At 45.7% G+C, this 26,036-nt stretch overlaps 1 protein-coding gene across 1 annotated transcript in view; it reads right to left on the bottom strand.

Annotated features, from left to right (window-relative positions):
- Positions 1-3,148: 3,148 nt before the first annotated feature.
- The window catches only part of Cfap46 (cilia and flagella associated protein 46), a 122,579-nt gene continuing 99,691 nt past the window's right edge, over positions 3,149-26,036 (bottom strand). The window contains exons 45-59 of the mRNA XM_045132205.1: positions 16,446-16,543; positions 15,778-15,854; positions 15,307-15,395; positions 14,702-14,823; positions 14,002-14,081; positions 11,667-11,825; positions 8,686-8,756; positions 8,491-8,551; positions 8,382-8,417; positions 7,937-8,039; positions 7,603-7,715; positions 5,782-5,863; positions 5,269-5,405; positions 5,089-5,169; positions 3,149-3,457 (exon numbers count right to left, since the gene is read on the bottom strand). Coding sequence (XP_044988140.1) covers positions 3,333-3,457; positions 5,089-5,169; positions 5,269-5,405; positions 5,782-5,863; positions 7,603-7,715; positions 7,937-8,039; positions 8,382-8,417; positions 8,491-8,551; positions 8,686-8,756; positions 11,667-11,825; positions 14,002-14,081; positions 14,702-14,823; positions 15,307-15,395; positions 15,778-15,854; positions 16,446-16,543 — 1,434 coding nt within the window. The 3' untranslated portion in view covers positions 3,149-3,332. The remainder of the gene's footprint in view (positions 3,458-5,088; positions 5,170-5,268; positions 5,406-5,781; positions 5,864-7,602; positions 7,716-7,936; positions 8,040-8,381; positions 8,418-8,490; positions 8,552-8,685; positions 8,757-11,666; positions 11,826-14,001; positions 14,082-14,701; positions 14,824-15,306; positions 15,396-15,777; positions 15,855-16,445; positions 16,544-26,036) is intronic.

Genomic DNA, 26,036 nt, shown 5'->3' with positions numbered 1-26,036 from the left:
CCATAGCTTATCTGAGATTGAAATGGGAATTTTGGGGTTTCTTGGCAATACACCAATACCCAACACTTTAATAAGTTCAGGGTACCCCAGATTTTTAATAATTTAAAGACTTAAAATCCACATAAGAGAGAACAATGTTTAGAGAGATTTTATTAAATTAAGAGATCCAGGTCAGCCTGAGCTAGAGTGAGACTCTACCTCAAAAAACAAAACAAAACAAAAATAAAAGGCTGGGCATTTAATCTCAGCACTTGGGAGGTAGAGGTAGAAGGATTGCTTGATTCCAAAGCCAGCCTGGAACTACAGAGTGAGTTCTATGTCAGCTTGGGTTACAGTGAGACCCCACCTCAGAAAAACCAGAGAGAGAGAGAGAGAGAAAGAGAGAGAGAGAAAAGAAAAGTGTGGAGAGCTCCTGCCTGCCATGTAGAAGTCAGGAGGGTGGCGAGCACCTGTGGGAATAGGGCTGTGATGAAGGGCTTACCAGAATGGGGACATGGAAGTTTGGGGGAAATGAAAGCCAGCAGGAGCCCGTGCCCACCTGGTAAGCATCTGTCTCATCTTACTGTGGTGGGCTTTACCCTCCAACTCAGGTAGGTCTGAGAGAGAGCTGACTGGGGGACTCAGGGGCTGTCTCAGAATTCCAGAATCAAATTGAAGCCTGACTTTTAGAAGAGGGGACCTCCCTCTTGGAGGTCATAGAAAACCAGACTAGGCAAGAGATAAGAAGCAGCCAGATTCTTCTCTTATCTCTGGCAAAGTAGAGACTGTAAGGGCAGGCCCAAAGACATTCCTACTTTTTATTTCTGGGGTCCAGTCACCCTGAACTACCTTAAGATGAACAGTACCTATGATTTGGATCTGTACTGTCTCAAAAGGGTTCATGTGTTGACATCTTGGTCCCCAGGTTGGTACTATTGATAGGTATAGGTATTGGTGTGGTGGTGGGAGTGTAGCAATTTTTAGGTCTTTTGGTCTGTACCCTTGAAAAGGTTTACGGGATCCCAGCCATGCCCCCATTCCTGTATTTCTGCCTGGCTGTGATATGAGGAGCTCTGGTCTGCTATGATATGTAAAGAAATGGGACACTAGACTAAGGACTGTACCTCCAAGACTGGGAGCCAAACCCAACCTACTGAACATGTTCAATATCTCATGTATTTTGTCATAGAGGAGGGAGACTGGTCCACCTTGTGGTGCTGCCTTGAATGGGTTGACACATTGGGGTCATCTTTCAACCCCCAAGGGCATTTAAGCTACTTCCAGTATTTGCAATTGAGTTACATGGGTGGGGGCTTGCTCACCTTCTCTTTGGGATAGAATACCTACTTCAAAAGTGAAGTGCTGGGCCATGGGAATTTGCGTGTTGTGCGAAATTTCCAGAGACCATGTCTGGCTTTCACTGCGCAAGACTCTGCACTGATGTGCTTCTTTCAGCTGTTTAAATAGGTGTGATGGTGTCTTACTTTTTGGATTATTCTTTGGCCTTGAGTTCTGACCCAGGAAGTCTTGGCATTTGCTCCTTGTGCCCAATTCTCTAAACAGGGAAAGCAGAAACAGGATAACATATTCCAGTGAGGCCCTGGGGGTTACTGCTGAGTTAGGGGCTCCATAGACAAAACCCATCAGTAGGAATGCCTTCTTCAGGTCTCATCCTTCTCCCAAGTGTCAGTTTCCCAATTTGATACCTCCACAACACTGTGGAGACCATTCTGGGCCCCACAAAGCTCAGGCCTAGCAGCCCCATGGGCAGCTCTGCCCCATTGCTTTCCCAGTTCTAATCCAGAATGAAGTAGCCACCATGCAGTGAATCTGAGACAGTCTGAGCTTCTCCAAGGGCTAATGTGCTGATGTGAGTGGCTGTTGTGAGGGGTGAATAAGTGGACTCTAGTCTGACCAGGATGCTTAAGGCAGGACTTGGAAGTGACTGACCCCATGATTAGCTTCTGCTGGCCTTAGGAGAAGAGGGAGAGATCAAAGGAGACATACTCCCTCTGCCTCTCACATATGATGCCTGGACCAGCCTGGGACACTAAACTGCCAGCAAGAAGAAGGCTATTTCCAGATAGTCTGTCCAGAACCATAGGCTGAAATAACTCTGCTCTTTCCAGCACACATAGTCTGTAACATTGTGTTATTAGAAAAGAACAGAATAATACGCCCACCCTGACTTCAAGTAGAAGGGTGCAGGGAAGCTAGTGAAATACATGAGTACTGGAGAGATGGCTTTGCAATTAAGGTGCTTGCTGTAAAGCCTAAGGACCCAGGTTCAATTCCTCAGGATCCCCATAAGCCAGATGGTGGCGCATGTGTCTGGAGTTTGTTTGTAGTGGCCAGAGGCCTCGAAGCTCCCAATTTTCTCTCTCTGCCTCTTTCTCTGTCTCAATCTCAAATAAATAAAATATTTAGCTGGGTGTGGTGGCACAAACCTTTAAAAAAAAAAAGAAATACCCAACAATTTCAACTGCCTGACTCATGGCCTACTGTCCCATTTCTGGGCTGGAACATCAAAGAGGACAGGGAGAGTTCACAGATTGGCTCTACAGCCTGTGGATGTGAGGGGCTTCCAGGGCCTCGTGGACTCCCCCTGATGGCCATGTCAGGAAAGGCATATTCAGAACTCCAGAATTATCATGTAAAAGGGTGTCTGTTTCTTAGAGACAGCGAAGAATAGGGACCGTGTGAGCTGAGCTGTGTCTGGAGAGCATGGGGTCGAGTACACTGGGTCTGACTTCACACACAAGAGCAATGTCCTCTTTCAAGGTTTTTTTTTGTTGTTGTTGTTTCTTTTTTGTTTTCGAGGTAGGGTTTCACTGTAGCTCAGGCTGACCTGGAATTCACTATGTAGTCCCAAGGTGGCCTCAAACTTACAGCAATCCTCCTACCTCTGCCTCCCAAGTAGTGCTGGGACTAAAGGCTTGCACCACCACACCTGAGATAGGCATGCTAGGGCTTTCCAGAAACATGTGCCACGTTGTGCTTCTGACTTTATGTGTGTACTAGGGAATCAAACCTGGGCTGACAGTCTTTGCAAGCAAGTGCTTTTAACTGCTAAGCCATATCCCCAGCCCCCTCTATTCAGTTCTGATGGTGGTCATGGCCAGAGTCCCCCCAACTCCAGTCCCAGGCTTCCAGAAATCACAACACACACTTGTTTTTGTCATTTACTAAAACACTGTGGACAGAGGCCAGGTGTGTTCAGGCTGGGGAGAAGCCCAAAAGGAGAAGGTGAGAGCCCCAACTGGGGGGGGGGTCTTACAACAGAGCCAAGGGTAATGGCCCCCAGGAAGATGCTGGGACTCCATGAACTGCTGGGAGGTAATTCCAGTGGGGGTTCACACAATAGCTTGGTGTGGCAGTCCATACAGAACCAGACACAGGGCAGTGGGGTGCAACTCAGGGCTTTGGGACTGCAAATCAGAGGGCACTGTCTTGTCTTTGGAGTTCTGAGGATCTTCATCTGCAGGGTGGGAGATATAAGATATGAGTCCCAGGACTCCCTGGCATAGCAGGAGAGGATTCTAACAGAATTTCCAGCATCACCAAGGGCCACGGCACGAGGGGCAGAGGAGAAGCACAGGGAAGGGCCAAGCTCTTAGCTGCAGGGGGTCAAACTAAAGTAGCACACCCACATTCCACTTTTTAAATCCACCAAGGTGTAGAAGCTATGGGCACAGTACTGTCCGTGATAGTACCAGAACAGTGCCTGGTTTGAACCCAACCCTCCTCTTCCCTACTCCTTGACACATGTTAAAACTGAAGATTGGGGCTGGAGAGATGGCTTAGCGGTTAAGCGCTTGCCTGTGAAGCCTAAGGACCCCTGGTTCTAGGCTTGGTTCCCCAGGTCCCACGTTAGCCAGATGCACAAGGGGGGCGCACGCATCTGGAGTTCGTTTGCAGAGGCTGGAAGCCCTGGCGCGTCCATTCTCTCTCTCTCCCTCTATCTGTCTTTCTCTCTGTGTCTGTTGCTCTCAAATAAATAAATTAAAACAAAAACAAAAACAAAAACAAAAACAAAAACTGAAGATTGACCTCAGTACTGCCTGCCCCTGCCCTGGGCCGATAACTCATGGGGATGAGTATCACTGGTCCCTTCCTTCCAAACACAAGCCTCTCACTCTAGGCCCAGGTTCCCTGTGGCTATAGGACCTGGAGGAGAACATTGACAACAGTGGCCATGTGGTCAAGATAGTTTGTCCTTCCTTCCTTCATGGCCAAGCAGTCAGTTGGCCTCTTTGTATGGCCATATGGTGCCATGTGAAGTCCTGTTCTGGCTGTTAGGGAGGAATTTCAGGTGCCACCACCTTAATCCACTTCTCTTATCCCTTTCCCTTACTTGGTTACTCTCTCACTCACTCAATCCTCATTCATTCACTCACTCAATCACTATTACTATTATTGTTAACTTGGCAACTATACTTCAGGCACAGGAGAGCAAGTGATTTTTCTCAATGTTAGACCCTGAGATAAATCTGAGTCATTATTCCTTTAGTATACTGCTACATGCTTTATCTAATATTACTTCCTTGGTACCCATGCATGAAGTTGATCTGCAGAATTTCTTTCACTGCTGCTGACACATTCTATCACTTGGGTTTGTTTGCTCTGAAGGATGAGTATGTGGACCTATACCCTTGCCTGAGCCTTTGCCCAAGGAGGCTAGGGGCTGTTGGGAATTCTGACGGGACAGGAGATGGTAAAGCAGGTTGGTCCTCATAGCTCCAGGGGCTCTCCCTCAGACTGGGAGTTCATCGTAGATGTTTCTAGTCTTGCTGGAGACTTCCTAGATGGCATGGCATGGTCTATTGCTCTAGGCAGAGGGAAAGCACAGGCATCAACTGAATTTCCTCATCTGTTTGCGTAGAGTGCCACTGAGCCACTACCATGAGTGTGTGTGAGCTGGTGTGGCTCCCTTAGGGGTTGGGTCCAGGTCTTCTGGTGGTCATTTTCTGGAGGCTAGGCTCCTGGCTCTTGCTCAGCTCCTGTCTACCCTGGAGCTGAGCAGATGGCATGTCCCCGAGGATGTGGGATACAATGTAACCACAGGTAACTGGTGCTTATGGACAATGAGATGGACAATTTTTAGCTTACCTCGGGTAACCATTTCATTGCCTTCCATCTTCTGAAGGAGACGGACTGCTCTCCCAATTGGCTTGCCAATTGCCAGCAGGTCTGAAGTAGAAAAATCCCTTCAGACAGGCCATGGACCCCTTGGCAGACATCCAGTGAGAGGCCCCTGAGGGCTTTGGGGTAGACTGAGGTGCCACTCACTTTCCCACAGGATACTGGCCCGCAGCGCGTTGTCCTGCAGCAGTGCTGGCCACTGGTTGGCCACGATGCTCCTGACCCCCACCAAGCTCAGAAGGATGGCAGTTTCAATGGGTTTCTCCAAGGATTGCTGAGATGTGCTATGGGAACCCAGCTCTCATGACCTGGCACTAAGGGGCCCAACAACCCTTTCTCACCCCTTCCCTGCCACAACCCAAACCGCACCAGCTGCCAGAGTAGACACTGGATCAGGAGTTTTATGATTTAGACATATTGTCACTCCCCAAAATTAAATGCCATTAACTGAGAAATGACATTTCTGAATGCTATCAAATCTGCTTGGTAGCAGCTACCAGGCCTGGATTGGCACCTGTAATGGAAATTGGTGCCATGAAGTGGATAATGCTGCTGGAACCCCCCAACAGACCACATGGTCCTGGCATGGGCTGTTTCAGAACTTGCTCACAGGCCACCCTCAACCCAGGCTCTTGCTTGCATAGTGGGGACACCATGCACCTCTTGTTCTCTGAGGATGACATCTTTCGCCGCCAGCTCTCATCAGACCGTGTCATGTCCAGCAGGATCATCATCTGGCATTCTGCAGGGCACATCAGTCCCATTATCAGCCACCTGTGCCCCACACCAGAGCTCCACATGGGCTGTGGAGATGCTAACCAATCAGTCCAAGGCTTAGACCTTTTATCAACAGGCCCTTTTCAGAGATCCACTAGACACATGTGGACCACTTGGGGTCTCCTCTAATCCTCTTGCCCAGCACTGGGAGCTCAGCTTCCCCATCTCACCTAGGAGCTTCTGGCACCCAACACTGGTGAGGAGAAAAAGGCCACACCAGTGCTGAGAGAGAACCCCTACACATGACTGGGACATGGGGAGCTGGCCCTAAAGAGAGGTGGTCAGAAGGTACCATGTGCACTATTTGGAGGTTTTGAAGGTGGGACAAGAGCTCCAGCTTGTGTGAACATGGGGATTCTGGGATGTGGAACAGTCTGGAACACAAAAGTATAAATCATTTACCTGACCATGCATGCTCACTGAAGCAAGTGCCAGAGTCCAGATAGTGGCCCTGGTATGACTACACAGATGCAAAGGTGATGGCTGCCCTGGCTAAGATGGGATTCAAGAGCTGTTCTCATAGGCATAATGTCCAGTAGTGAAGGGACAAAGCCTCACAGGAACAGTGACACCTGGAGGCTATGTGGGTTTTGCACATGCTTGAGTCAAAATGTCTCCTATATCAGGTGACACATCACTTGGAAGTAAGTCTTCTAAGAGGCCCTGTCTCTACCCGTCTAGGACAAAGAATCGGCTTTCAGTGCTTCTGATGGGCAAGATGCTTCTCAGCCCACTATGGAGTGCCTGCTGCGTGCCCAGGGCTTCCAAGGGTTGGAAACAGTCCTGGTCAGCAGGTCACAATGGGCATGAGCACCATGGCGTGGGAAGAGCACCCAGGCACTTACCATATAGCTCTGCAAGGGCCCACATATCTCATGAGAAGAGGAAGGGATGTCTTGGGGGTGTCTACAAAGGCCCACCTCTCTACTGTGCATGGTATTGGCCCCTAGCAGCCCACCAGGAAAGTAAGCTGTTTATGGATGGGCCAGGCTATCTCAGGGCATCCTGGGAAATCACATATATCCCTGTGGGTCTGTGACATGCAGCTAAGATGGTGGGTGGACCACCTATACCAGCATACTGCAAAACACCCTCTGTGTGTCTAAATGCTAAGCTTGCTGTCCTGTGCCCATTGATGCCATGTCAGTGTGGCCCTCATGGCAAGATGTATATGCACACAGCATTCTGGTGTCTCTGGACCTCTGAGCTTTTCTCAGGAGACCTCCCACCTTCAGTGTCTTTCCTCTGCCAAACGCCTTCAGTTCTTGAGCTGGCTGGACACATCAGCCTTTCTGGGCTTTCTAAGCCTCTGCACCTGGTATTAGTAGACAGCTCCAAATCCACATCAGAGTGAAAGAGCTCTGTGGATTTAATCAGCCCAGACCTGAGGGATGACACGCACTCATACCTGATCCTCAACTGTGGGATCTGGAAATCTGAACTTGGGTTCTCTACAGCACAAGGGGGGCTGAAGGTAACAGAGCCCAGTAGGATTCGATGCACATGGTGGTGAGACCAGTGTAAGCTATGGGGGTGCCCAGACCTATCTGTAGACAGGACCAGTTGTGAAGGGGTTGGGGTGGACATTGTGTCTTACCGAAGCATCCCAGGCCTTGGGACAGTGATGGTGGTGATGTCCCTATTTTCCTCTGTGTGGGTTCACTTGGGTCCACAGGCCCTGGCTGAGGGGGGGAGGGGCCTCACCTTGCAGGTCCATAGCAACCAGTCTGTCCACTACAATGTGAGACAGGAAATTCTCCATCCCATAGAAGAAGAAACCTCTACAACTGCTCAGCACCTGCTCCCAGTCAGCTTGGCTGTAGGAATGAAGGATATAGGTGGGTGTGGCTAAGTTTCTGGGCCAAGGGCATGTGTCTATACCTCCTCCACCCATTTGTATAGCATGGAATGTCCCCTGCCAACTGCACACTATCCCTCAGTCTGCCCAGGGGTCCACGTTGTTTTCATTTCCCAGGACCCAGGGCTGGCCTCTGATGGAGTATGGGGTTGGATGCTGTTGGACACCCAGGTCCCAAACCTTGGAAAGTTGTGGCTTCCCAGATGCCCCATCCATCGTGCAGTGAACGTGTCTTGAAACTTTTCTAAGATTTCCTGGGTCACAGAGACAGGATTCACCATCTCTGCAGGGAGAATTGGAAAGAGACAGGCTACTGCTTTGTCACCAGAGCAAGAAGGAATGGGGCTCTGAACCCTCTGGTTGGGACACAAGTCTGGGGAGGTGTTGGTCTTAAGTGCAGGTAGGAATGCTAGGACCTTTTATCTCCTGGCTGGAGAAATTTAATGTCAGTTTTTTTTAAAGGAGATGTCACCCAACCCAATGAATCAAAATGTCAGAGTGACAATGGTATGCTTTGCTTGTACTCAGATTTGGGGCACCAGGGCCACCTGGACTGACTTCTGCACAGCCACAGAGCAGTAGGTAGCTTTGGCCTATATGTCGAGAGTCCATGTGAAGTTCCTACCTTTGCACTGGGCCTCATCGAATGGGTCCACAACGACTGGGCCTGAGTCAAGGACAAACAGGACCACAGGGCTGGGTGCTTAGGGCCAAGAGTGCCCATCAAAGGATACATTTGAAGAAGTCTGAGTCGACTAAGAGGCAGTCCTGTGGGATCACACGGATCATGCTACCCTGCAACACAGACACAGGTGTCAGGGCCTTGGGCCAACATTTGCCACCGGCTCAATGTCTCAATAGAGCCTGCAGGGATCAACTGACTCCAAGTTGAGCATAGAACCAGGCTTTTAGGCCCTCCACCCACATACCTTCAAGCCCTTCTTTCCTGGATTCTTCTTCTTAAAGTCTTTGCTTTTGCCTTCCTTCTTCACACTATTTTCTATGGAAGACAATTCAAAGCAGTGGTAATGTGTTGGCATGAGAGTCTAGTGTGTGGCATTGGAGGGGGATGCACAGCACTGTGAAGCCACTGCATGTCAGTTGTTTATAGTTATGTTTTATGTAGGAGGACCACTGTGAGTTAGAGATCAGCCTGAGACTACATAGTGAATTCCAGGTCAGCCTGGGCTAGAATGAGACCCTACCTTGAAAAACAAAAAAACAAAACAAGCAAACAAAAAGCAACGAGAATGATTTTAATTTCTGTCAGTTCTGGGAAAGATTCTCAAGAAAAGACCAGCCTCGGGGATGAGGAGGTACTCAGTGGGTAAAGTGCTTGCCAAACAAGCAGGAGGAGCTGAGTTTGGATCCTCAGAACCTGCATAAAGTGCTGGGTGTGTGGCTCATTTTTGTGATACAGCACTGGGGAAGCAGAGATGGGAGGATTCCTGGGTCCAGCTGCCTGGCTTGTCCAGCCAAACTGATGAGATCCAGGTTCCATGAGACCCTGTCTCAAAGTAAGGTACAAAGTGATTGAGGAAGATACTCAGTGTTGACCTCTGGCCTCCACATACACACATGTCCACATATGCTGGTGCATCCCTACATGCATCCATATACATACAAACATACATACACCCATACACACACACCACACACACATGCAAAAAAAATATTCAGTTTCCAGAGCTCCCAGGCCCTTTCTGAACACTCACACCCCACGCTAGACACTCACCAGAGTGCTTGTGATACCTTAGGTCCCGACTGGCTCCAGGCTTCTGCATGGGGATTTATAGCTGTGTCCCTTCTACACTGAGGTGTCCCCAGAAGGTTGCAGGTCCATTGGGAGATTCTATGCAAATGGTTATGGGTCCTGCAGTAACCATCTTCCTTCTTTTCCCCATGACTTCTGCCTGCTCCTTTCCTGCCTGCCTGCTAGGACCTCTGCAGGAAGTGGGATGGAGGCCTGAGCCTGGTTCTCTGCCTGTTCCCACTTCACCCAAGGTTGTTCTCAGAGAGACACCCCAAGGAGGGCACTCTGGGCTCTGATGGCTTCTGTCAGCATCTGACTGGGCCCCTCCCATTGCCCTCTACCTTCCTAGATATTCATTTGCTTTCCAAATAGAAATCTATTTGTATTTCTTAGAATTTTTAGAAAAATGGAGGTATCTGCTTTGTATCCTCTTTGGGCTTTTTCACTTGGCATAATCCTCTGGACATCTGCCCATGTTGTCTAGGTGGCAGTGCTGCTTCCTCTCACTGCTGAGCTATCCCTCCCTGTGAAGATCTGTCCAGGCAGGCTCTCACATGACCAAGTGTTACTGGGAATCTTAGTTCCAGGCTTGGGCTCCATGAAGCAGCTGCCCCCTTTGCTCGTACATGTGTAAACATGCTTCCCCGTCTCTGTAAAGACCCAGGAGGGACGCCTGGCTGGCCTGCTCACACCTTTCTTTGAGACCTCTAGACTTTCTTGAGGTGGTTTTATTATATGCCATTTCTTTTGGCCATGGGTGAGAGCCCATCTCCAAACCCTTCCAGGCCCACCCCATGGGCTCTCAGACCACATCAATGGACACTTAGGCTGCTGCAAATGGAACCTCCACTAATGGAGGCGAACAGATGTTCCTTTGACATGCTGATTTCACCTCCTCTGGATCATCTCCAACAGCTCCAGTACCTCTACGCCTTCATCCTGTCTATTGCAACTGTGCTAGCAGGAATGGGAGGCAGGTCGCAGAGTTTCATGCGTGTCTCCCAGTGGCAGGAGATGCTAAGCCTTAGGGAGCATCAGTCCCTGGCTGTTCTTATCATCTCTGCCCATGATTCAGCCAGGAAACACTCCATGAAGCAACCTGGCTCAGCACAGAGGTCACTGTGGGTCCTCCTCTCTTGGTAGGATGGTATCATTGCCCTCCTCACTCCACCCAGTCTGATAGCGTTGTTTTCTTTTTTTGTGTGTGTCTACGTTCTATGAGATATGAAGCTTACAGCAAACAAGAGTATTCTTTTGGTTGGACTTGAATTTGGTCTTTGTTACTTCATTGAGTAACAAAGTCCAGTCTATGTGTATTTAATTTAATTTGGTGTTTATTAATCACAGAATATTTTTCTTTCTTGCAATGCTGAGGCTGGAACCCTGGGCCTGTGCATGCTAAGTAAATACTCTACCACCAGCCTACCTCCTCAGTCTAATCTGGAATGTATTAGCTTGTGCATGAATACCAAAAGGCACACATCCACAAGGAATGGTCTGGAGGCTCTTCACTGACTGATGTATCTCTCAGAAGACCTGGTGACCATTCCCCAAGTCCCTTCTGTCCACCTAGCCTAAGCCTATCCCAAGCCCTCCTTCTCTCTTCCCTTGCCTCATCATCATCTAGCTAAATGATTCCTTGAGTCAGATATTTATGGGATGGGTTTTTGGGACTTTTGAAGGAGGTTTTCTGTGCCAAGTGTCTATTCTAGAAAAATCTTTGAATTAATAAGTGTTTAGGACCATGTTGTGACATTTAAACCACTTTTTTCTGGTGTTACAGATGAAACCCAGGGCCTTGTGCATGTTAGGCAAGCACACCCCCTTGATCATCATTTTAAAAATATTTTATCTTTATTTATTTATTTAGAGAAAGAGAGAGAGAGAAAGAGAGAGAGCGAGAATGGATGCACCAGGGCTTCCAGCCACTGCAAATGAACTCCAGACATGTGTGCCCCCTTGTGCATCTGGCTAATGTGGGTCCTGGGGAATTGAACCTGGGTCCCCTGGCTTTTGCAGGCAAATGCCTTAACCACTAAGCCATTCCTCCAGCCCTTGATCATCATTTTTTGACAGAAGTTAACATTATTATATCTGAAGAGTAGTTTAAAAACACATTTCCATTTTAAGATTAATGTGGTTCAACATAGCTATTACCTGTCTCATCTCTATGGAGGCGATTCCACAGCATCTGGAGAGAAAACTCCCGTGACACTGAGGTGATTGTTCCCCGGTTGAGCTCAGAGAGTCCCTCCAGGGGCAGCTCCAGTAGAAGCTTGTCTGTAATCAGAATTATGTCTGAAGGCTCTGGCTGCACTGTGGACATAGAAATGACAGTAGCTCAAACATGAGGAACAGGGAAGACCTTGGCCACTCTGTTGCCAAATGACCAACTTGGTGGTCACTGCACTTGGGGTGGAGATGTAAAGAGATGTCTGATCCAAGCCCAGTTTGCAGAGACGTGAGGACTTGTCGCAACCACCTCGACTAGCAAGAATGACGCGACCTGAGAGCTCTTCTTTAAGCAGTTTATTCAGGAACCTTGAACAATCTTCTGACCCCGGGGAGAGCCTACCCACAAGCTAAGTAGTCCTGCGCTAGCCAATCCTAGTGAGCCATGTGGCCCATGCAGATAGGTCCACGATTAAGGAAGCAGAATTAGTTAAGCAGCCTCAGCCAAATAAGGACTTGTTTATCCCAGAGAGCGCTCGCTATCGGGCTAGCGGAAGGCGGAAGCCAACGCCATCTTTAGGGCCGGCACATCACAGCTCTCCACAAGGACTCTGAGGACATGCTAGGGTTTCTATGCTGAGCGCCGGTTTTTATGGAGAAGTTGAGTTCACATTGTGGACAGAGCCCACACTATAGTGGATGGCACATCTTAAGACCCCTGATTGCCAAGGCAGGACCTATATATAATTTCAAAGCTCCTTTGACCAGGTACCTTCCCAAGGATGAGCAACCCTGACATGAGGAGTTTCCAAACAGTGTGTCCTTTATAGAGGAAGACTGCTCTCCTGAACCAATCCATGGCCTCTCTATGAACATGAACATGAGTTGAGGACTGGTGAGCTGCTCTGGCTACAGTTATACCTGGTCCTCACAAGTCAGGCCACAGGTACTTCCAGTAAATTTTCTTTATTTTCACAACCAAGACAGGTTTTCTTGAAACCCAGAAGAAATCTTTCCCAAGCAATCCTGGGAGTTTTCAGGACAAAATCTCAGTTTAGCAGAGAGGCCTCAGGGAGTGACACTGGTCTGCCAGTAAGAAGTGGACCCCCTGGCTCAGGAGGAACTCTGGCCAACTGCCTCTGGTGGCCATGCCACAGCCTGACTTGAGGAGGAAACTCAAAATCAGAGGTTTTTTTTTTTTTTTTTTTTTTTTTTTTGTTTGTTTGTTTTTTTTCCAAGGTAGGGTCTCACTCTGCTCAGGCTGACCTGGAATTCACTACGTAGTCTCAGGGGTGGCTTCAAACTCACAGCAATCCTTCTACCTCTGCCTCCCGAGTGCTAGGATTAAAGGTGTGCACCACCATGCCAGGCTAGAGCTTTTTTGGTAGAGCAAGCAACCATTCCCTTTGCTCTCTGCCAATAATTGTTTGTGGGATGGATAGAAAAGCAGACAAAAGGGCTGTAGAGATGGCTCAACAGTTAAGGTGCTTGCCTGTAAAGCCTAAGGATCCAAGTTCTATTCTTCAGTACCCACATAAGCCAAGATGCACAACGCATATGTCTAGAGGTCATTTGTGGTGGCTAGAGGCCCTGCACGCCCATTCTCTCTCTCAAATAAATAAATATTTTTTAAAGAAAAAAAAAGCAAACAAAAGTTAATAAAGGAAATTGCCTTTGAGAGGAGGGACTATTGAAATCAAAGGATTGAGAGGGGGAAAAAGTCCAGGCACATGCTTGCCCTCCCCTTCCAGCAGTTATGTGGTGCATGTACCTTCATTCTTCCTAGAGTGAGAGCTGCACTCAAAGTTTCCCTCGACCTTGTGGCCAACAGAGGCTACACAGGTGCATGGGGAAATCAGGGTGTGGCCTCAGGCAAGCTTTCCATGGCAGGGCAACAATAGCCATCTTTTCTAGGGGCATCAGTAGACTGCCTTCTTATCCTCCCTACTCCCAAAATGAGCATCACTCCTGGGGGGCATGAACACTGGAGATAGCACATAGTTCTTGCTATAGGCACCACTATGGCAGGAACGAACAATTCCTCCATGAGAAAGAGAGTGTCTGGGATGCATATTACCACCTCTCAGTATGATAGGCAGGCTTTGTGCATGGACCCTTCTCCCCTACCTTGGGGTGACTGGTGCTCTGGCGACTTTGGGAGGAGGCATCAGAAGTTATGTGGCACTCTGTGCATGAGGCTTGCCTGGACACAGGGCCCATGGCTCCACACTCATCTTGGCTTTTCCTGAACCAACCCACCTCCTTCTCTGCCACATGTCTCTGAGGTGTCGGGGTGGGGGGGCTCTGTCCCGATGCTCACCTGTTGGGATTGATGGTTTCCTTTCCTTCTCTTTGCTCTTGGGCTTCCCTGGGTCAACCACAGGCATGGGCACTTGCAATCTAAAAGTCAGAGTAACATGTTCAGGTTCCAACATGTGGCAGAGAACAATACCAAGTATGGAAAGCATGGCTTGGCCTGCTGTTTATGGAGACAGTGAGGGCTGAGGGCCATTTCTGTGCTAGGGAAACTTCACAGAGTGTCAGTCAAGAAGGACTGTGGGATCATCTCCATACCTCTGGTGAGGATGTCTGTGCCTCACCTAATCTGCCTTCTTTCCTTACAAAAATAAAGGCCCTTGGGATTTGCCAGTCCCTTTACTCCAAACCCAGACCAGGGGCTCGGGGCAGTCAGACTCAGCCATGATTCTCCACAGAGAGGGAGCTCCTAGGACACCCTCAACCAGCCACTCAGCTCCTGCTGGGATTCCATCCTCCTGCTCTGGGTTTGGAACTGGCCTTTAGTTGACCCCCAGGTAGTAGCCAATGTCCTGCTTCCCTGGTGGTTTCTCCCATGGGCTTTAGGAGGATGTGCTCAAGGTCACCATGAAGTCTGACTAGCCCATGCAGAATGGCCTCCACATCCCTCTGTGGTTAGCCATGGCTAGAAGCAGCTGCCTGTTACTTGGTATGAGGAAGTCAGTGGTCCCTGTGTGCTTTCAGAGTAAATGCCACACCAGTACCTGGCTTCTGGGAAGCTGAACAGGGGAGAAACAGGCTTCAGGTACTCTTCCATGCAGGCCAGGATGCTGTTGAGCCTCTGCAGATACCGTCCTCTCTCTTCTTCATGCAAGGCGTCTGATTTCTGTCCCAACCCAAACAGCAGCCTGCTGTCATGGGTGTCTGACAGACCTTATGTTAACCCTCATCCAGTCACCACAGCATGCAGGCCATGTGGAAATGACTTGGCTCTGTCTCTTTGGAATATAATGTCTGCCTGCTTTTGCCAAGCCCAGCTTTCTGAAGGTCATCCTGACACCCTAACCCTTCCATATCCTCTGCTGGCACCACAGAGGGTCCCACCAATGGCAAAAGGCCCAGTGACCTGTGCTCTGTGGAGCAGAGGGGTCAGATCATTCATTGGTTGGGGTCAGGCTCAATTCAAGGACTCAAAAGAATTCTCTTCTTGTGCGCTTGACCTTTGTCCATTTGGGGAATCCAGGTCCAGTGGCCGGATCCCATCCTACCTGGGAGTCCTGACTCTCTCAGTGTGGGCTGCAGTCTGTACTAAAGCCTTGAGCCTTAGAACTCAAACACCTAGGTTCAGGGCCATGTTCTTGCTGTGTACCTGGGCCTGATTCTGGAACCATTCAACACTAGACAACATGTCTGAGAAAGCAGATGGATTCACAGGTACCCGTATCACCTTACAGTGACCTGTGGAAATACAGAACTCATGATCTTCCAGAGTCAAGAGTAGAGCCACTGGAGTACCTGAAAAGGTAGGGTTGTAATAATGCTTGTGGGCTGCTCAGCTATGCTATTCCTAAGGGGAGGCCTCATGATGGGGAGGACTTGCAGGCGTGAGAAGCCCCCCAAATCCTCCCTAGATGTTGGTACCCAGACAATTCATGAAAAGAAGCAAAACTTAATGGTGTGTGACATCATGGGGGTAGCTCCAAGAAGGTGCACAGGCAAGTCTGCACCTTTACAAAACATGTCAGGGCCTCAGCTGCCTCTTTCATCCTGGTTCCTCCTCCTCCTCCTATTCTTCCCACAGCCTGCCAGAAAGTTCACACTTGCTCACACCCAAGCTTACCGCCAATTGGCATCACCTTTCCTTTGGGTGTAGATGTGGACTTGGGCCTTTCATAAGTAGCACCGTACAGGTAGGACCTGCTGGCAGAGCACAGGTCACAGGCCAGTTCCCAGAAGAGAAATATGGTAAGGTTCACAGGTCTCAGATGAACCCAAAAAACCAGTCTGCAGCTTGTAGCCACAGGTACCTTCCCACAGGCATTGAGGCAAACAAAGGACCAGTAATCAGTCTATATCGCCCAAGTAACTGGAATTGTAGCAGGTTTGGCATTGGCAGGGCACTTGTCAACATCAGGTAGTTCTCCTGTCCCCAAAGAAGCTCAGTTCAGACAGCAAGAGCAGGCCAGCTGTGTATTCTGCTCCATTTAGAATGCTTACCTCAGGTCCCAACATCCAGATACATCAAGCCACGATATGACACGACACCAAGGCCCCACGTGGGCATGGATCACAGAGCTGCTTCCACTCCAACATACCTGCCTAGCCATCGTCATGGAAATACACCCTGGCCCTTTGAAGGAGGGTTTAGAACAGGGATGTCCAGTATCCCCCTACTAACTGCTTCCCATGCCTGTTAGGTGGGCTAGCTGTGTTTGTCCAGCACACATCCAGCCTGCTGGGGCCTCCCAGGGTGGGGGAGGGCACAATGACGGGGAGAGGAAGCTTCACCTGTCCTGCGAGTGCTGCAGAAAGAGGACCCGAAACATGGGTGGGATCTCGCTCAAGAAGTTGAAATGCTGCTCTGTGACGCAGAGGTTCTGCCAAGCCTGTGTATGACAGAGTGGAGTCAAGGAACACTCAGGACACAAGGCTTCCTGCTTAGGAAATGTCACAGCCTGGGTTTCCTTGCAGACTTGTGCACAAGGTCAGCTATGATCCCCAGAGGGTTTGGGCTCTGGGATTCATGGCCACCACAAGGGGGAAGCAGAGGAATGAAAAACTCAATGACTCTAAAATGACCTGTCCACTTGCTAATGTGAGAAACTAGGGAACCCCAAAGAATATCTCTTCCACAGCAAAGCGCTTCCCACCTGTTCCACCATCCCTCACAATATACAGGCTGACACGTGTCATGTAAGCAGAGACATGTATCCACACATATGCAAGCAGACACATGTACCACATGCATGTAGACATGCATTCATACCATTGTAACACACACGATTACACACACTGGTTCATACACACAGATGTTCATGGGCATACAACCATGCCCTGTACTGCCCTGAGAGAGACCCTCTTTTGCCTAGGCTCTGTAGATTACCTGTTGTATGTGGTCAGGCAGAGGCTCCAGCCTGTTCACCCCAGTTGCCCAGTTCCCCTGCTTCTCATGGGCAGCATGCAGCAATGGTCTGAGTAACACCCAACACGGGTTCTCTAGGGACCCTATGATCCTCTATGTGAGCTATGAATGCCCATGGCTTCAAGACAGAGCCTCGGCTTTGAAAAATTGAAACCATTTGAAGAGAGTGGAGAGATGGGCCAGGGGTAAAGTGCTTACTGTGCAAACATGAGAACCTGGGTTTGGATTGCCAGCATCCATCACAAATTCCAGTCATATTGGTAGATACCTGTGCTCCCAGTGCTGGGAAGGCAGAGACAGGAAAACCCCTGGGGCTTGCTGGACAGCTAATGTAGCTGAACCAGTGAGCTCTAGGTTCAGCAAGACCCTGTCTCAAAGAATAAGTTGGATAACAATTGAGGATGACACCCAATGGCAACCTCTGGCCACCCACACGCAGTATAATGTGGGTTTGTCTGTCTGGCTACTAACCTCTTCCCCCTAGGAAATATGGCCAGCCTTAAGACGTTGGCTCACGGGCTAACTGACCCTGTTCCTTGCTACAAAACAAAAACAAAAAACAGGACCCCATGCTTTAGCAGCATCTATTGAATGAAGCAAGCAGTTACAGCAAAGAGTGGACTAAGGGAGCTGAGAAGATTGTTCAGTGGGTAAACACTTGATGCATAAAAATGAAGACCCAAGGGGCTGGGGAAATGGCTTAGCAGTTATGGCATTTGCCTGCTAAACCTAAAGACCCTGGTTCGATTGCCCAGGACCCACATAAGCAGGATGAACAAGGGGACGCATAGAGTTCATTTGCAGTAGCTGGAGGCCCTGGCAAGCCCATTCTCTCTTTCTCTATGCTTATTCCTCTCTCTCTCTCAAATAATTAAATTAATTAAATTAATTTTAAAAAATGAAGACCTGAGTGCGGAGCCCAAGAACCATTCAAAATGCCCAGCACAGTGTGTGCACCTATAATCCCAGCACTGGGGAGGCAGATCCTTAGGGCTTATGGGCTAGTTCAGTAAGCTCTGAGTTCAGGAAGAGACTTTGTCTCAGAAAAAAAAAGATGGAGAGTGATTGATGAAGACACTCAGTATCAACCCCTGTATGTGCACTCACATGCATATAAACATACATGCACGCATGCATAAACATGAAACATATATCTTCTTTACTGAAATTTGAGTCCCTCATTCTATCTCTACTGAGTGTCTTTTTTAAAAAAAAAATTTATTTATTTATTTATTTTATTTAAGAGAGAGAGAGAGAATGGGCACAGCAAGGCCTTTACCTATTGCTGTTTTAGATGAAATGCCTGGCAAAGATTTAAAAAAATGATTTTATCTATACTTGAAGAAATCAAAGGAATCCAAGAAGAAAACAAAGGAATTAAGAAACAACTACTGAAAGAGAACACAGGAAACAAGCTTAATGAAATAAGGAGATCATTATAAGACATGAGTAAGGAAATAGAAATACTGAATAAAAACCAGGCAGAAATACTAGCATTAAAAAACACAGTAAGGGGCTGGAGAGATGGCTTAGCGGTTAAGCGCTTGCCTGTGAAGCCTAAGGACCCCAGTTCGAGGCTCGGTTCCCCAGGTCCCACGTTAGCCAGATGCACAAGGGGGCGCACGTGTCTGGAGTTCATTTGCAGTGGCTGGAAGCCCTGGCGCACCCATTCTCTCTCTCCCTCTATCTGTCTTTCTCTCTGTGTCTGTCGTTCTCAAATAATCTGTCTTTCTCTCTGTGTCTGTCGTTCTCAAATAAATAAATAAAAAATGAATTAAAAAATATTAAAAAAAAAACACAGTAAGTAGCTGGAAATGGTAGCACATGCTTTTCATCCCAGCACTTGAGAGGCAGAGGTAGGAAGATTGCCATGAGTTTGAGGCCACTCTGAAACTCCACAGATAATTCCAGGTCAGTCTGGACCAGAGTAAGACCCTACCTTGAAAAACAATAAAACAAAAAACAAAACAAAACAAAAAAAAGTCACTTTATACTGCTTAAAGGAACACTCCAACAGGAGGACATTACAATCCTAAACTTACATGCACCTGTCATGGGGCCTCCCAATTTCATCCTGTTGGAGAGTGTTCCTTTAATTAGTATAAAGTAACCTTCTTTATATCTTCCTCACTAGTGTTGGTTTGAAGTCTATCCTGTCAGATATTAGGATAGCAGTCCTTGCTTGCTTCCTACGCCCATTTGCCTGAAATACTGTTATTCATCCTTTCATCTTAAGACAGTGTCTTTTATTGAGAGATGAGTCATCCCAGCAAAAAATAAACAGAGAGACATCTGGATTAAATGATGTCATAGAACAAATGGACCTAACAGATATCTATAGAACATTCCATCCAAATGCTATAGAATATGGGCATTTTTCTCAGCAGCACATGGAACATTCTCTAAAATAGACCATATATTAGGACACAAACCAAATCTTAACAAATACAGGAAAATTGAAATAATCCTTTGTAGTCTATCTGACCACGATGGGATTAAACTACAAATCAGCAACAAGAAAAACTACAGAGCATATATAAACTCATGGAGACTAAACAGTACACTATTGAATGATGAATGGGTCATTGAAGAAATCAAAAAAGAAATCAATATTCACAGAATCAAATGATGTTGTGGATACAACATACCAAAAGCTTTGGGACACAAAGAAGGCAGTCCTAAGAGGGAAATTTATAGCTCTAAGTTCCCATGTTAAGCAATTAGAGAGTTCACAAGTCCGGAGATCCAAGCAGTTATAAAAAGTATCCCAACTAAAAGAAGTCCAGGCCCAGATGGATTCACTGGCCAGTTTTACCAGACCTTCATGGAAGAACTAACACCACTGCTTCTCAAATTTTTCCATAAAATAGAAAAGGAAGGAATTCTACTAAATTCCTTCTATGAAGCCAGCATCACCCTGATACCAAAACCAGACAAAGACAGAACAACAAAAATAAATAAAATTACAGACCAATCTCCCTCATAAACATAGATGAAAAAATTCTCAACAAAATATTGGCAAACAGAATGCAAGAATCTATCAAAAAGATCATTCACCCCAATCAAGTAGGCTTCATCCCAGAGATGCAGGGATGGTTCAACATATGCAAATTGATATATGTAATACCCTACATAAATGGGTTGAAGGACAAAAATCACATGATCATCTCAATAGATGTCGAAAAGGTATTTGACAAAAATCCAACATCCCTTCATAATAAAAGTCCTGCAGAAACTGGGAATAGAAGGAACATATCTCAACATAAGAAAGGCTATTTATGACAAACCTACAGCCAACACAATACTAAATGGAGAAAAACTTGAAGCTTTTCCACTAAATTCAGGAACAAGACAAGAGTGTCCATTGTCCACACTCTCATTTAATATAGTACTAGAAATCTTAGCTATAGCAATAAGGCAAGAGACGCTCAAAAAAGGGATACAACTTGTAAAGGAAGAGATCAAATTATCATTATTTGCAGATGATATGATTCTATACAAAAAGAACCCTAAAGACTCTACCAGAAAAATGTTAGAGCTGATAAACACTTTTAGCAATGTAGCAGGATATAAAATAAATACATAGAAACCAGTAGCTTTTCTACATACTAACAACAAACACACAGAAGATGAAGTCAGAGAATCACTCCCATTCACAATTGCCTCAAAAAAAAGTACCTTGGAATAAATCTAACCAAGGAAGTGAAGGTTCCCTACAATGATAGCTTTAAAATACTCAAGTGAAATATTGCAGAAGATATTAGGAAATGGAACGATATTCCATGTTCTTGGATTGGAATATTCCATGTTCTTGGATTGTGAAAATGTCAATTTTACCAAAAACAATCTATACATTTAATGCAATCCCCATTAAAATTCCAATAGCAGGGCTGGAGAGATGGCTTAGCTGTTAAGACATTTGCCTGCAAAGCTAAAGGACTTCGGATCAATTCCCCAGGACCCACGTGAGCCAGATGCAGAAGGTGGCTCATGTGTCTGGAGTTCATTTGCAGAGGCTGGAATCTGTGGCACACCCATTCTCTCTCTCTTTCTCTCTCTCCCTCTTTCTGTCTCTCTCAAATAAATAAATAAATACTTAAAATTCCAATGGCATTCTTCACGGAAATAGAAAAAGCAATTCTAACATTAATTTGGAAGCACAAAAAAAAAAAAAACTTGAATAGCCAAAACAATTTTGGGTGACAAAAACAAGGCTGTTGGTAACACCATACCTGATTGTAAGCTATATTACAAAGCCACACTAACAGAAACAGCATGGTACTGGCACAAATACAGACACATAGATCAATAGAACACAACAGAAGACCCAGATATAAATCCAGGCTGCTACAGCCATTTTATTTTTGACAAAAATGCCAAAAACATACGTTGTAGAAAAGATAGCTTCATTAACAAATGGTGCTGGGAAAACCAGATATCTTTATGTAGAAGGATAAAAATAGATCTTTATATCCCTCCATGTGTAATAATCAAGTCCAAATGGATCAAAGACCTTAATAGAAGACCTGAAACTTGAGAACTGCTAGAGCAAAAAATATGGGAAATTCTTCAATATATTGAGATAGACAATGACTTTTTTATTTTAATTTTTATTTGAGAGTGACAGACAAAGAGAGAAAGAGGCAGATAGAGAGAGAGGGAATGGGCACGCCAGGGCCTCCAGCCACTGCAAATGAACTCCAGATGTGTGCGCCCCCTGTGCAACTGGCTAACGTGGGTCCTGGGGAATGGAGCCTTGAACCAGGGTTCTTAGGCTTCATAGGCAAGCGCTTACCCACTAAGCCATCCCTCAAGCCCAGACAGTGACTTTTAAAATACATATATATATATTTTATTGATAACTTCTATACTTATAGACAACAAACCATGGTATTTCCCTCCCCTCCCACTTTCCCCTTCATAACTCTGCTCTCCATCATATCCCCTCCCTCTCTCCATTAATCTCTCCTTTAATTTGACATTATCATCTTTCTCTACTATTATGAGGGTCTTGTATAGGTATTGCTAGGCACTATAAGGTCATGGATATCGAGGCCAATTTCTTTCCAGACAGTTGTATGTAAGGAGTGGTAGGTACCCTTTCTTTGGCTCTTACATTCTTTCCAATGCCTCTTAAGTTTGAAAATCTAAAAGAAATGGTTGATTTCCTTGATTCATAGGACCTACCAAAATTAAATCAAGATGAGATAAACCATTTAAATAGATCTATAACAAATATATAGATCCAAGCAGTTATAGTCTCTCAACTAAAAAGAATCTAGGCCCAGATAGGTTCACTGGTGACTTTTACCAGTCCTTCACAAAAGAACTTTTCCATAAAATAGAAAAGGAAGGAATTCTACCAAACTTCTTCTATGAAGCCAGCATCACCCTGATACCAAAACCAGACAAAGACAGAACAAAAATTACAGACCAATCTCCCTCATAAACATAGATGAAAAAATTCTGAACAAAATATTGGCAAAGAGAATATAAGAATCTATCAAAAAGATTATTCACCCTAACCAAGATGGCTTTACCCAGGGATGGTTCAACATACACAAACCAATAAATGTAATATATCATATAAATAGTCTGAAGGACAAAAACCACATGATCATCTCAATAGATGCAGAAAAGACATTTGACAAAATCCAACATCCTTTCACGGTAAAAGTGTTACAGAAACTCGGAATAGAAGGAACATAAATCAACATAATAAAAGCTATTTATGACAAACCTACAGCCAACATAATACTAAATGGAGAAAAACTTGAAGCATTTTCACTGAATTTAGGACAAGACAAGGGTGTCCACTGTTCCCACTTTTATTTAATATAGTACTGAAAGTCCTAGCTGTAGCAATAAGGCAAGAGACACTCATAAAAGGGATACAAATTGGAAAGAAAGAGATCAAATTATCATTATTTGCAGATGATATGATTCTATACATAAAAGACCCTAAAGACTTTAACAGCAAACTGTTGGAGTGATAAACACTTTTAGCACTGTAGCAGGATACAAAATAAATACACAGAAATCAGTAGCTTTCCTCTATAGTAACAACAAACATGCAGAGGATGAAATCAGGGAATCTCTCCCATTCACAACTGCCTCCAAAAAAAAAAAAAAGTACATTGGAATAAACTTAACCAAGGAAATAAAGGATCTCTACAATGAGAACTTTAAAACACTCAAACGAGAAATTGCAGAAGACAAAAGGAAATGGAAAGACATCCCATGTTTTTGAATTGGAAGAGTCAATATTGTGAAAATGTCAATCTTACCAAAAGCAATATACACTTTTACTGTAATCCCCACTAAAATTCCAATGGCATTCTTCACAGAAATAGAAGACAATGACTTTTTGAATATAACCCGTTTCTCAGGACATAAAACCACTACCACTGGGACCTCATGAAATTGCAAAGCTTTTGTACAGCAAAGGACACTGTGAATAGAGCAAAGAGGCAACCTACAAAATGGGAGAAAATTTTTGCCAGCTACACATCTGACAGAGGATTAATATCTTGGATATTCAAAGAACTCAGAAAACTAAATAAAAAGGAATCAAATAACCCAATTAAAAATGGGCTAAGGGGCTGGAGAGATGGCTTAGCAGTTAAATGCTTGCCTGTGAAGCCTAAGGACCCCAGGCTCGATTCCCCAGGACCCACATTAGCCAGATGCACAAGGGGGCGCACATGTCTGGAGTTCATTTGCAGTGGCTGGAGGCCCTGGCACACCCATTCTCTCTCTCTCCTTCCCTCCATCTTTCTCTGTGTCACTTTCAAATTAATTAATTAATTAAATAACTAACTAAATAAAAATGGGCTAAGGAACTAAATAGAGAGTTCTCAAAAGAAGAAATAAAGATGGCATATAAGCAATATAAAAAAATATTCTACATCCTTAGCCATAAGGGAAATGCAAATTAAAACTACTTTGAGACTACATCTCACTCCTGTCAGAATGGCTACCATCAAAATACAAATGACAATAAATGTTGGCGAGGATGTGGAAAAATAGGAACCCTTCTATACTGTTGGTAGGAATGTAATCTGGCACAGGCATTGTGGAAATCAGCGTGGAGGTTCCTGAGACAGCTAAAAACAGATTTACCATAAGACCCAGCTATAGCACTCCTAGGCATATATCCTAAGGATTCCTCTCACTACCTTAGAGATACTTGACCAACCATGTTTATTGCTGCTCTATTCATAGTAGCTAGGAAATGAAACCAGCCTAGATATCCATCCATAGATGAATGGATAATAAAGAGGTGGTACATTTATACAATGGAGTTCTGTTCAGTGGTAAAGAAAAATGAAATTGTGAAATTTGCAGGGAAATGGATGGATCTGTTAAGGATTATATTTAAATGAGGTAACCCAGGCCCAGAAAGCCAAACTTTGTATGTTTTCTCTCATATATGGATCCTAGTTACAAATTTTCAGACTTGTGTCTCAGTTGGAATAAAAATAGGTAGCAGAGGCCAGTAAGCTAGAAAAGGGCTCTAAGGGAGGGAGGAAAGGGGGTGGACTTAAAGGGATAGTACTGTATGTATGTAAGCAGATGGACAGATTACTGCAGGTGGAATGGTCTAAGAGAAGGGGAAGATATTAAGTCAAAGGTGTGTCAGGGGAGGCTTAACCAAAATTCAGGATATTGTAAATAAGCCACATGATAACCTACTGTTTTGGATAATGGCACACCCAGAAGCCATAGACTAAAGCCATCGACTATTACTAGAAAAATTTCAGTGCCAGGGCTAAAAAGATGATTCAGTGGTTAAAGGTGCTTGCCTGCAAAGCCTGCCCACCTAATTCGACTCCTCAGGCACCCACTTATATAAAGGTAGGCAAAAGAATAACATTCCCCATTGGCTTTTTGATGTCTGTAGGATCTTGGTAATCTTTTTGTTACATGTACTGGAAATTGGGGCTCTCTTCTTTTCTTTGAGTCAGTCACTTTTATTAGTCTCCCTTTTGGAAGGATGTTTACTTTTTGTCCACTTCCTTGTACATTTGTGCTAGCTTCATTGTCTCTGTTTCAGTCACCTGTCTCTTCCTTTCTCTGAGTGGGCTTACTGTTGCCCAGCTTATTGAAACCAAAGCCTGCATCCCTTCTTCCAGGCTTTCTTCTTGTATTCCAAACTGGATCTTCCCTCTGAGTCCTGTTTCTGCCAAGTCCCATAAGTCTCATGTGTAGAACTTTGGCTTTCTGAGGTGACTTACCTACTTCCCAAACTCCATTGTGATTTCTTGCTTGATCAACTTGATGACTGATATCAGGGCCACCGTGATTTCTATTACTGATTTCTAGTCTGATTTCCCAGGGATCTGTGTCTGTGGTAATCTGTTGAGGCTCCTCGGGAGCCTGACAGGTTTTTGTAGAGTTGATATGGCAGGCAGGATGTGAGGAGTGTTATCTGGATGCCAGCTGCAGCAGAGTCCCAGACCTGCTTTATGGAGCCATCTTTTCTTCTACTTGCTGTGTAACTGGTTGAGAGAGGGCCTAAGCCTTCAGAATTGGGTGTGAGCTTGCTACTATTTTTATTTCTATCAGTGTTTTGCATGTTTGAGCTACTTCACTGTATAGATGGTGAGCTCCTACTGGGCTGACCCCTGTGCCATTTGGAGCATCCCCGCACCTCTAGTAGCATGCTCCACCATGTCTACTGGCTCTTATCTGGCTAGCATTTTTGTGGCTCACATGGAAGTCCTTTGTACTTTCAACATGTCTGTGTTGGTATGTAAAGCGTATCTTTTAAGCAGCCATATCTGGAATCTTTCATTCTTTTTACCCAATCCTACAGTGTGAGACCCTAACTTGGAGTATCACTCAACATACATTTATTGTAATTATCAGCATATACATTCACAGCTACTTCTGTACTTCCCTTTATCTTCTGGGACCATCCATTTTTCTCCACCTCATGTTTCCCCTGCTTTTGG

This window comes from Jaculus jaculus, chromosome 1, assembly GCF_020740685.1.
Source record: "Jaculus jaculus isolate mJacJac1 chromosome 1, mJacJac1.mat.Y.cur, whole genome shotgun sequence".
NCBI lineage: Eukaryota > Metazoa > Chordata > Mammalia > Rodentia > Dipodidae > Jaculus > Jaculus jaculus.
This window is presented reverse-complemented; position numbering and strand designations above follow the sequence as displayed.